Below are 12474 nucleotides of genomic sequence, written 5' to 3'. Positions count from 1 at the left end.
ATGTAATTTGCATGACAACTTTTTATTATCTCCGGACGTAGTGTTGCATGCTTACCTTTTCCATGTACACCACATCTCTGAACCAAAACAATAGGATTCCTCACTTCATAAAGTGCTGCTATCTTAGCTCGCAGCTGAACAGTTAAGCGACCAGTGATCTAGAAAACAAGAAATAAGACTAAGAACTCCCCATTAGTGTTGTCTGTTTAAAAAATGTTTTCATTATGACTGCAGTAATACTAAAAATTCTATAAACAATTTCTAATGCCTAGTTACTTTCCACTCACTCTGTAGATCACTTTAAATAGGAAGTTTGTATTGTAGAAGTAGGTGCAGTCTCTGTTGGGTTGATGTCAGAACAATTAATCATTATTAGGGTCACTTTGCTTTTCATCTCTATGGAATCAATTAGTACTGAAGATCAGAAGCATAAAGTATTCTAGACTGCAATAAAGTGTGCCAAGTGAATCAAAATATTGAAAGTGAAAAATGTGTTTGAAATGACAGTGGTGTAATTAGTTTCATTGATGCCGAGAAGAAAAAGTCCTTGAAATGTTATTACAAGAAGTTGCTGAATATAAAAAAATATATAGGAAGAAGAGGATCTATTCCAAGTAGACCCAAAAGAGAGACCAACTTTTGAAATAGACATTGAAAATGACCTTTAAGAATATGAATTCATAGAAAGCTGCCAGACCATCAGATATAGCTGCTGAGATAATGAAAATATCCAGCAAAGTAGAGATGTTGAAAAGATCCAGCAAAGTGAAGCTCATTTTTCATTCGCTGTTGACTGAATTAAATATTTGTTCTATTAATTGTATTAAAAACAAAATTATGGCTTAGTCATAGAAAGAAATGCAAGCCCATGACTCTTTTCAGGGTGTCTGAGACTGGTGGATGGAAGGGAGGAAGTTATTCTTAGATTGTAGACTGGCCTGAATACTTTCATCAACCAGATGGTGGCATTAAATCAATCAAGAGATTAAGTATATGACTCAAGATTTTTGGTGTATGTATGTATGAATGCTTGTGTGATAACATGCATGTCTGTTAGTCTGTAGCTTATATTGTATCTGTACATTGATGTATGTATTTTGAAGTGACTGTCTGTTGTGGAGGTGTATATGTATATACACAATTATATTCATATGCTAATTATATTTAAGTTAATGTTGTACAATCTTGCTAATGTTATAAATATATTTGTGGCATTAATCCTATTGCTATTTCTAATCTTTGTATTAAATATTCATCTACTCAAACCCTTGACATGATATCAATTTCTAGTGGTAAAATATGATGATGAGGCTTTTATCTTATTTTGCCCCAAATATTGGAATGCTTTTCAAACATAAGGGTAGGTTTAGAGAGAGAGAGAGAGAGACAAAAAGGGAACAAATATATTTGGAACAAAGAATTTGGAAAGAACAGTGGTTATCTTTGAGGTGTATTGCTTGAGAGTAATAGGAAGTGCAAATGGCTTTGTTGTTTGAAACGACTAGAGATGCTCTAGTACTTGACACATGGTGAATCTAATGGAACAGAGAAGGATTTTGGAAGAAATTTATTGTTTGTGTGGAGAGAGAGAGAGAGAGAGAGAGAGTTAGGTGCAAAGTGGACAGCAAATGTGGTTGGATTCTCTACAAGAACCCTGTTTATAGAACCATAATTTTGAGGAGTGGAGAGAAGGATTTGACAGAATTGGTAAAGACCATTTTTGATAAGAAATTGGAAGGACTGGCTGCATAGAGCTGAGTGAACCACTTGAAGGGTTTGGAGCTTTGAGTTGTGGTATGTGAAATGTGGAAAGACATTCCTAAAAGGATAGTTTCAGGTGGTGAAGGTTGGATCACATACCGCAGAGATAACAGAGAATGGGCATAATTCCAACTAGTCAGCTGATTTGAAGAGTCATAGGGTTGGGGATGTATTGTATATGGGTGTGTGGTGGATCACTGAGATAAGCCAGTAGTTGAACAACTGATAGATGCAGAAATAGTGATGAATTTTGGAAGTGAGAAAAAGATCAAGGATGCTTAGAGTGTCTTTGTGTAAGCCAAGGATGAATCTAAGAGATAAAACTAATTTGTGTAGAGTTGAGGATTTCAAAAGGTCCGGTTTCTGTACTGGCAGCATCAGTGTAAGTGTGAGAGCCAAGAAGAGTGGTGAGTGTTAGTCACTGAGGATGATGATTTGATGGGGGAGTAAAATGAGAAAAATATCCTTGATGCAGGAAGGGATATGGTCAAAGAGTTGGAGGGTAGTAGAGAAAACAGATGTATTTAGATAAGTAGAAGGTGGAGACTGAGCAAGAGTAACTGGAAACCTTTGTTGATGATATCCAGGTGACTGGGTGCAAGATTTAAAAAAGATGTGCAGACACTACCTTTCAGAGTGAAGTTTGAGTATAAAGTGTAATCTGAAAAGCAGTGATGATTTGCCTAAGGGTAGAAAATTTGCTATTCAGAGAGGAACAGTATGTGTATTTTGTGTGTTAATAAGAGAGGATGTGTAGGTTCTAGGTTGAATCAAAATCTATAGCTTTTAGAAAAGAGGAGGGAAAATTATCCAGCAGATTTACTGTTGTTATTTGGCATTTAAAGAAGTGTAGTGGTTATTAGAGTACTGTGAAAGCACACTAACAATAATTGTAATCCTATCATGAGTTTGGTCTGAATGTTTCTGAACGTAAACTTCATGAGAGGCACCTATTAGCCAGATGATGACAGAAAATGGTAGAATGATGTGGCTGCCCCCTCACTTAAACAATGCGATCAGAGAAGAAAATCCAAAGAAATTGATAAACAATCTAATGTAGTACAAATTGCAAAAGAGACATAGTGTGTATATGAGGTTGATAGATGTGTATTGGGAAGAATCCTTGATGTAGGAAGTGCAATGATTGGATTTGATGAAGGTAGTGGTGTTGGAAATGTAAGAGGAGGTGTGGCTGCAGGGATGAGCATAGGGGAAGAATCTAGGAGTGGGTTGGAGTTTGGAGAAGGAAAAGCTGTGGATGAAGAGGCTGCTTAGGTTACAAACCTGCTTAACTCAAAACTTGGCAATGAATTGTCTGTCTTTCAATGCTTTTAATCAGCTGATCACTCTTCTCAGTATCTCTCAGTCTTTGGTTGGGCCTCCAGCATCAGATTTCCTGCCACTTGCTTCCTGAGAGAACAAGAGGTCATCTTTCTGAAAACACAAATACCTTTTTATTGTATGAATTCATCCCTCTATTTTTTTCCAGCTTCCACTTCCTGATCTCTACTCCCCTTTTCCCTTTCACCCTGCATTTCTACCCACTACTTACACCTCACTCCTCTCCACTTCTGCACTTACTTCTACACATTAACAAGGCTTTCACATACTCTTCCCTTTGATCATCTATCCCCTACACATTCACAACTTTCACTTATGCATGCATATACACACATATTTTTACCTACCATCTTGTCTTTTTGGTGTACACACATACATGCACCAGCACACTGGCACACTCCATCACATGGCCATACACCAGCTCATAGACATAGACCAGCACATACAGCATTACACACACACACACATACACCAACTGACAATTACTCCTTACCCACTCTTATTCACCTACCATCATCTGTCTTTGACACATGCACACACACATAAGCGCATATTCAAATACTCTTTACATATGCACACACACACATGCACACTAATTGGTACCCTTTTACATATTTTCTTCCCTTCACTTACATATACTGGTTCCTAGCTAATTGTCTTTTCATGTTGGGGATCAGATGATAGTCAGGGTGATCAACTAGTTCAAAGCCACATTCATGCACAGCAGCCATTGAAAGCAAGGACTTGTGAGCTGGAGCACTGTTCTGATGGAACAAAACTCTTTTCATCAGTTTTCCTGGACATTTGGTCTTGATAGCCTTTTGTAACTACCTTAGTGAGTTGGCATAGTACTCTCCATTGATGGTGTGGCCCTTTTGAAGATACTCAATAATGAAAATGCCTTGTGCATCCCAAAAAATTGAGGCCAACACCTTCCCTGCTGATGAAAATACCTTGGCCTTGGAGTAGGTGAGGAGCAGTGTTTCCACTGCAAGGATTGTCTGTTTGTCTCTGGCTGAAAGTGATGAACTCAACACACATTATGGGTTAGAAAATGTTTAAGGAAACCAGCTAGATCTGCCTCAAACAATGTCAGATTTTCCTGTGATATCAACCTGGTGTGCTTTTGATCAGGTGTCAGAAGACGTGGCCCACACCAAGTAGAAACCTTCGTGATTGCAAGTTCATTATACAGAATATTCTCTACTCTCTTACAAGATATGCTAATAGAATTGATTATTTGATTTATAATCAATCGCCTGTCATCCATTAGTATGTGGTGAACACGGTCGCTATTTTCCTCATTAGTGGCAATTGCAGGACATTCAAACCCTGGGTCATCTTCAAGGTTCTCTGTTCCCCTTCTAAATTTAGCTGCCCACTTTTGCACAGTTAATAAAGCTGGAGTGTTATCCCTTAATGTAGTAACCATGTCAGCATGAATATCATTGGGGGCTAAATCCTTTTTTTACAGGTACTTGATAACATTGTGATGTGAAATTTTGTCCATTTTTCACGAGAAATCACTACTAGTTACATTTGAAATCTTTTTTGAACAGTGAAATGTCAGTTTACCCTGAAAGAAATGATGCAGTTATTAAGAAGAGTTGAAGTTAATGCATGCAAGATTTCACAGCTCTAGCATCACTCTTTCTTAGTCAGCTTATGAACTTTTCAGTCCACCCTTGTAAAACCAACTGAATCCAAGATTCTAACTAACATTATAATCCCAGTTGTTCTAAATAAGCATTTTTTGGTGAAGAGTAAATTGAAATCTCAATGATCTTTTTTCTTTGGCACCTTTTCTTTGACAAACTTTGGCTATATTTAGATGGTGTGCCTGCTAGTTAGTGGTTGTACGCAGCCAAGATCAATGGCTACAAAAACATACACTGCTTGACTTAGGCTACAAAATTCAGTGACTGCTACACCCATCTCTTATGGACACTAAAATGGATCCACTTGCTGGTCTCACATCCCTTTTCTATTGTTACCAGAACTACCACTGTTCTTTCATTATGCACACTTTCATATTACCCAATTAACAAAAAACTCACACATACACATCAACATGCTCCACTCTCATTAACCAATGTTACAATACTTGCATGCATTTATGCACATGTTGTTGTTGTTGGTACTCCGTCACTTACGACGTTGAGGGTTCCAGTTGATCCGATCAACGGAACAGCCTGCTCGTGAAATTAACATGCATGTGGCTGAGCACTCCACAGACACGTGTACCCTTAACGTTGTTCTCGGGGATATTAAGCGTGACACAGTGTGACAAGGCTGACCTTGTCACAACAGAAACAGGAAGTAAGAGTGAGAGAAAATTATGGTGGAAGAGTACAGCAGGGTTCGCCACCATCCCCTGCCGGAGCCTCGTGGAGCTTTAGGTGTTTTCGCTCAATAAACACTCACAACGCCCGGTCTGGGAATTGAAACTGCGATCCTATGACCGCGAGTCCACTGCCCTAACCACTGGGCCATTGCACCTCCACATTTATACACATACATGCATCAAACTAACACACACACAAACAACTTGAATTACCCTGGATTATCACCCAGATTACAAAGGATTAGCAGGTTGGGCAAAATGCTTAGCAGTATATTGTCTGTCTTTGTGTTCTAAGTTCAAATTCTGCCAAGGTTGACTTTGCCTTTCATTCTTTTGGGGTTGATGAAATAAGTACCAGTTCAGTACTAGGATTGATACATTATTCATATTTGACAGATATTTGTCCTCATCTTGTTTGTTGCTAACGTTTCGGCTGATATACCCTCCAGCCTTCACCAGGTGTCTTGGGGAAATTTCGAACCTAGGTTCTCATTCCTAAGGTATTTTCGATGTTGTTGTTGTTGTTGCTGCTGTTGCTGTTGTTGTTGTTGTTCAGGTCACTGCTTGGAATCAAACTCGGAATCTTGGGGTTAGTAGCCCACGCTCTTAACCCCAAGATTCCGAGTTCGATTCCAAGCAGTGACTTGAATAATAATAATAATATCGATAAATACCTTAGGAATGAGAACCGAGATTCAAAATTTTCCCAAGACACCTGATGAAGGCTGGAGAGTATATCAGCTGAAACGTTTTAACAACAAACAAGATGAGGACAAATATCTGTCAAATGTAAATAATGTAAATAATGTACATAATTCCTCATCTCTTAAATATAGAACTGTACTAGGATTGATGTAATTGACTTATCCCCTCCCCCAAATTGCTGGCCTAGTGCCAAAATTTGAAACCAATATAATGGGGTTACAGTGGCAAATAGTGACTACATACTAATAATATTTGAAAGTGACAAGGGACCAGGAGATGTAGTGATTTACTGTACTTAATAAGATGTGTCAGCTAAGTAGAATTGCTGTCTTCCACACATACAGGTTTGTCTTTTAGGAGCAGGTGCCATTTAAAAAGCATCTGTGCTGGTGCTGCATTAACACACCCATACCAAGCGAAATTGTGATGGCACCTGTACCAGTAAATCACTAAGAGCACCGTCCGAGCATGATCGTTGCCAGAGCACCAGCTGTCTGGCTTTCGTGCCGGTGGCACGTAAATAGCACCATTTGAGCGTGACCGTTACCAACGTCGCCTTCCTGGCACTTGTGCCAGTAGCGCTGGACTGGCTCCTGTGCAGGTGGCACATAAAATATACCATTTCGAGCATGGCCGTTGCCAGTACCTCCTGACTGGCCTTCATGTCAGTGGCACGTAAAAGCACCCACTACACTCTTGGAGTGGTTGGCGTTATGAAGGGCATCCAGCTGTAGAAACTCTGCCAAATCAGATTGGAGCCTGGTGTAGCCATCTGGTTCACCAGTCCTCAGTCAAATCGTCCAACCCATGCTAGCATAGAAAGCAGACGTTAAACGATGATGATGATGATGATGATGATGATACGAGCGCTATGTAACTAGCAACCATGCCAGTGATGTGTAAAAAGTATCCAGCACACTGTTAAGTGGTTGGTATTAGGAAGGGCATCCAGTCATAGAAACTATGCCACAACAGACAGTTGGAGTCTGAGCAGCTCCATGTCAAACTGCCCAACCCATGCAAGCATGGAGACTGGACATTAAATGATTATGATGACATTGTAATCATATTGCTTTATATTGATGTTCACTGAATCTTTCTCTAATGTAAACATTACCTATTGCTAAGATACCTAAAATTATAGACTTGAGAATCATTTTATATGATAAAGCTCTTTGACAAACTATCTAATTTTATTCTATTGTATTTTTTTCCAGAATATAATATGATTAAATCCTATACCCGAATTCCCTTCAAACTGTGGAAACATCCAGCAAGTCTGGATCAAATAAAACTGAAAGGATCAATTGAACATGCACATAAAAAAGTTCCAAAACCAAAGAATAGCAAAAATGATAAAGACAAGAATGGTAATGATATTTGACAATTGAATTTACTCTTATTGCCAGCTTATCAAGCAACTGCAAATATAATTAGACTTCATAAGTCACTCGAATGATTTCTGGTAGGCATTGGGCAAAACCACTATACTGCATCATTACATATTTTCTGGTTATGTATGGTTTCCAGTTAGTTCATTCACCAGAAATTTCCCTATACCTATTATGATTGCATTATATTCAGGAATTCCATCCTGTAGTGTTTTGTCTAATTCCTTTCAAATGAAGGACATGTATTAGAGCATTGTCCTGATGAAACAAGACCCTTTTCATCATTTTACCTGGGTATTTGGTCTTGATAGCCTTATGTAACTGCTTCACCGAGTTGGCATAGGACTCTTTGTTGATGGTGTGGCCCTTTTAAAGATAGTTAATAAGCACAATGCCTTTTGCATCTCCCAAAAATTGAAGCCATCACTTTCCCTGCAGATGAAATGACCTTGGCTTTGGAGCAGATGAAAAGCAGTGTTTCCACTGCATGGATTGTCTGTTTATCTCTGGCTCAAAGTCATGAAACCAACATTCTTCCTGGGTTAGGAAATGTTCAAGGAAACCAGTTTCAATCCCTTTTTACATTCTATTCCCAGATGGATCTTACTTCAGGTTTCATCTTTTTGGAGACAGGACCTACAGATACAGGTAATCTAAAATATAATGGAAACATTCTAGCCTTATATAAAAAGAATAAAAGAGATTACCATACAGAATTCTGGAAAAAATATCGAGATCTCAGTAGGCTAAAAAGAAAAAAATAGTATACTTTTGAAGAAATTGCTCTTTCCTTCAAGCTTATTCAAAAATGGCAAGTCAAGGCAGCAAAGAAGCAGAATCATGAGCATGCTGGCAAAATGCTTAGCGTCATTTCCTCCATCTTTACATTCTGTGTTCAAATGCTGCTAAGGTCGACTTTGTCTTTCATCCTTTTGGGTTCAATAAAATAAGTACTATTTGATCACTGGGGTCAATATAATTGATTTACCCCCATCCCCTGGACTTGCTAGTTTTGTCCCAAAATTTGAAACCAGCATATTGACATATCTGTATTCTATGTCTGGACACCAGTGGTTGTTGCATCTTATCCTCTCCACTTTCATTACCTATTAGTTTATGACTTTATCACCTTCATAACTTAGTCCTTCAGTTTGAAACTTTCCCCTTGCAATTTCTTTCAGTCTAATGCACACCTGCTATAACTCTTGTATTAACTGGCCATCAGGGATAATGCCTTACACAATCTCATTAGATTAATGACTGGCTAATATAATAATCATCTTGCAGCAACCATCTTTGAAGGCCCTGCAGTTTTTCTTCTTTTTGTAGCCTTACTTACTTTACGCACTATCCATTTTGTCATCAATACAGCTAGCACCCCACAACTGTTTCTTGTGGATCCAATGTGAATTAACACTTTGTCTAGTTGCATCTTTTGTTTAGCCTCTCATAGTAATGCTTTCATGCACCTTTTTTTATTTATTCATTAAAAGTGTGATTAAATTATTTCAAAATAATTTCATTCTCTTCCCTCTCTCTTTCTGTGTCTGTCTCTATCTCTCTGTGTCCATCTGTCTGTCTCTCTCTGTGTCTCTCTGTTTGCCTGTCTGTCTCTCTCGCTGTGTCTGTCTGTTTGTCTCTCTCTTTATGTCTGTCTGTCTGTCTTTCGCTGTGTCTGTTTGTCTCTCTCAGTCTGCTTCTCTGTGTGCCTGCCTCTGTGTGTTTGTCTCTCTCTATGTCTGTCTGTGTGTGTGTCTGTCTGTCTCTCTCTGTGTGTCTCTCTCTGACCTTCATAACCTGATCCTGTAGTTTGATACCTCTATAATTTCCTAGCTCTAAGGCATTTCCTTTGTCTTTGTAGCAGCTTACAGTGATACTCCTATGCTAGTCATTGGATACAACACCTTCCAGTATAACTTGATTAACTAACTAGGTGGTAATCATGTATCCTACCTCTCCAGATACTTTGAACATATCTGCAACTATCCCTGATGTAACTGCAGCTTTACTTCTCATGTCCTTAATCACATATTTACCATGCTGCTGTCAACTTGAATAGCTGCCCCCGTGCAGGGTCAATTTGAGGTAGAGCCTCTTTATTCCATGCATTCTCCCTGTTCAGTATTCTATCATAATAAGACTTTCATACTACTTTCTTCTCTTTCATATTAATAGCAAATATGTCTTCATCCTTTCAAATATACTTCTTGTTAATGGCATCTTGATTCTCTCTCACTCACTGTCTTGCAACCCTGAATGCTTGTTTGATTCTCATGATGCATGACATACACAAGTAACTTCCTTTCTACTTCACCCTTAGCAAGGATATCTGTCACTTAGCAGCCCCTCTAGCCATTTAGTAATGTTCTCTACTACTATCATCCTTCTAGGCTTTTTAAGCCTTTCTCTTAGTCTTTATTGCTCTATCAGTGGTATCATTCCACCTCCACATCGTCTTCTGTTTGGCTAGGACTTTGCCCCAGTCATATGTCTGATCTCTATCTATAAGCAGGTTATTTTGTAGAAATTCCCAGTTGTCATCTATGCTGCATCTATCTAAATCTTTCTCCCTAGAGTCATATGCATCAATTTGAATTTTTCTAAACCCATTCCTAAGTGTGGAATCTTTTGGCTTTCAAATCTTTCTTCTCCATACTGTCTTGTTTTTGTGTCTACCTAACTCTGAAGTCACTAGCCACTCATCTATATTATATTGAGTATTCTTCATCAGGAAAGGCTGTGGTATTGCAATAACCCTTCTGTTCTATTTCCTAGTAAGAATAATTCTGACTTGTGTGGTCACCTGTTTGGTAGGTGGTAAGGTTGTTGGCTAAATACTATAAGAGAGTTGCAAATTGTTAGATTATTTGCATCACAACTCCAGGAGCCTTACACTCTCCTCATTTCTTGAATTATATTCATAGCTTTCATGTATGTCACAGAAGTCATCGTTGTATTGACTAACTGTACCAAACCTTGCCTATTAGATATTCATCTTGCTCTCATCTAGTGGACACTACGAAAGTATTTGCAGGAAAAAGTTCAGGTAGGTTTTCTTTCTTTGCACTGTTTCACAACTGGACATTGCTGGTTGATATTAGTATTTTTTTAGTTTATTAGTTTTATTCGTTTTAGTTTACAAGGCTGGGCAAGAGGAGACAAAGGATAGGGAGTCACTGAAGATATCACAGAAATGTGTGACAAAAGAACCTTGATGAACAAATAAATTAAAAATAATAATAACAATAATAAAACTAAAGTGAAGATCATGTAAATAGTGCATGTGTTTAGTTGGCAATAGATGACCATCCCCAAGTATACCAATATCTATTTCAGCACACATTTTCACATTGAGAATCTTTCAAAACAAATATATAAATATAAAAAAATACATTTGATACAAAATAATAATTTAAGAATCCACATCACTAAACCTTTAAATGTTATTTAAATTTGAATAAATATTATTATACTTAAATTACTGTTTTAGCTAAAATACAAAAATTATTGATTTTTTTTTTTTTGCAGCTATCAAAAGCCCTCAACATTCTTCAGATGATAAACTTTTACCTGCTGTTAATGTGCACAAGATATCAAAAATAGTTCCTACTTTCAATGCATACAAGCTACAGCTTGCTCGTGAAAGAACAGAAAATGCTATAAAGGTTATATTTTACAATTTTTAAAACTTTTATATGTAAAATATTCTACATTTCTGAGATAATCTATATTCATTCTAAGGTGGTGATCTGGCAGAATGGTGTTCGTCAGCATGCTGGGCAAAATGCTTAGCAGCATTTTGTCTGTCTTTACATTCTGAGTTCAAATTCTACCATGATCAACTTTGCCTTTCATCATTTCAGGGTTGATAAAATAAATACCAGTTGAGTACTGGGGTCGATGTAATTGACTTAACCCCTCCCTTGAAATTGCTGGCCTTGTACCAAAATTTGAAACCAATATATATTCATTCTTCTTAGAAGTAACTGGACCTCTTCCTGTATAACCAACTTTTCATTTTTTGCATATACATACTTCTGCTTTGATTTCTTATTAAACAAATAAATTTATATTAGAAGAGATGTCAAAGATGAGTTGACTATATGTTGTTTGTTTCTTCTCGAGCCATGCTTGGCTCATAAGGGCTGCTTTCCCGGTTTCATTGGCGTATAGGTTCCCCACCTGGACGGGATGCCTGTCTTTCACAGGTGAGCTGCTAGATGCAGGAGGAAAGAGTGAGAGAAAGTTGTGGCAAAAGAGTCAGCAGAAGTTCACCATTACTTTCTGTCAGAGCTGTGTGGAGCTTAGGTGTTTCGCTCATAAACACACACATCGCCCAGTCTGAGATTCAAACCTGCGATCCCTCGACTGCGAATCTGCTGCTCTAACCACTAGATCATGTGCCTCCACATTGACTATATACTTATGAGTAAACAGGGAATTATTAATATCTATTTATCTATGTACAAGCTGGATCTATAGGCATGGACATGGCTGTGTGGTAAGAAGTTTGCTTCCCAGCCACATGGTTTTGGTACTTTGGGTAAGTGTCTTCTACTATAGCCCCAGACTGACCAAATCTTTGTGACTGTATTTGGTAGATGGAAACTGAAAGAAGCCCATTATATATATATATATATAAATATATATATATATATATATATATATATATATATAAATATATATATATATACACAATATATATACATACACATACACACACACACACATACACACTGTGTGTGCATGTGTGTGTGTGTGTGTGTGTGCATGTGTGTGTGTGTGCATGTGCATGCTATTGTCTCCTTGCCTTGACTACACATGATAATTGTAAAACAAGTGCCACTGTCATGCAATTCATTTGGCTAAGAATTCTTTAAAGCGGTACCCCAACATGGCCACTGTTTAATGACAAAAACAAGTAAAAGATCA

At 37.9% G+C, this 12474-nt stretch overlaps 1 protein-coding gene across 5 annotated transcripts in view; it reads left to right on the top strand.

Moving 5' to 3' along the window:
• LOC106868417 (tubulin monoglycylase TTLL3) overlaps positions 1 to 12474 on the top strand; it is a 99622-nt gene that overhangs the window by 19153 nt on the left and 67995 nt on the right. For 4 of the 5 annotated variants that reach the window (XR_016241030.1, XR_016241029.1, XM_052966487.2 and 1 more), the window contains exons 3-4: positions 7369 to 7521; positions 11071 to 11207. Coding sequence is in view for 3 of the 5 variants with exons in the window: in XM_052966487.2 (XP_052822447.2) it covers positions 7369 to 7521; positions 11071 to 11207 (290 nt within the window). In the remaining 2 variants the exon portion in view is untranslated. The remainder of the gene's footprint in view (positions 1 to 7368; positions 7522 to 11070; positions 11208 to 12474) is intronic. The other variant, XM_089348971.1, reaches the window with a different exon arrangement.

The sequence above is a fragment of the Octopus bimaculoides genome, chromosome 3, assembly GCF_046866305.1.
Source record: "Octopus bimaculoides isolate indiv1 chromosome 3, ASM4686630v1, whole genome shotgun sequence".
In the NCBI taxonomy this organism is placed as follows: Eukaryota; Metazoa; Mollusca; class Cephalopoda; order Octopoda; family Octopodidae; genus Octopus; species Octopus bimaculoides.
Note: the sequence above shows the minus strand (reverse complement) of the source record. Positions and strands in the feature narration are given on the sequence as shown.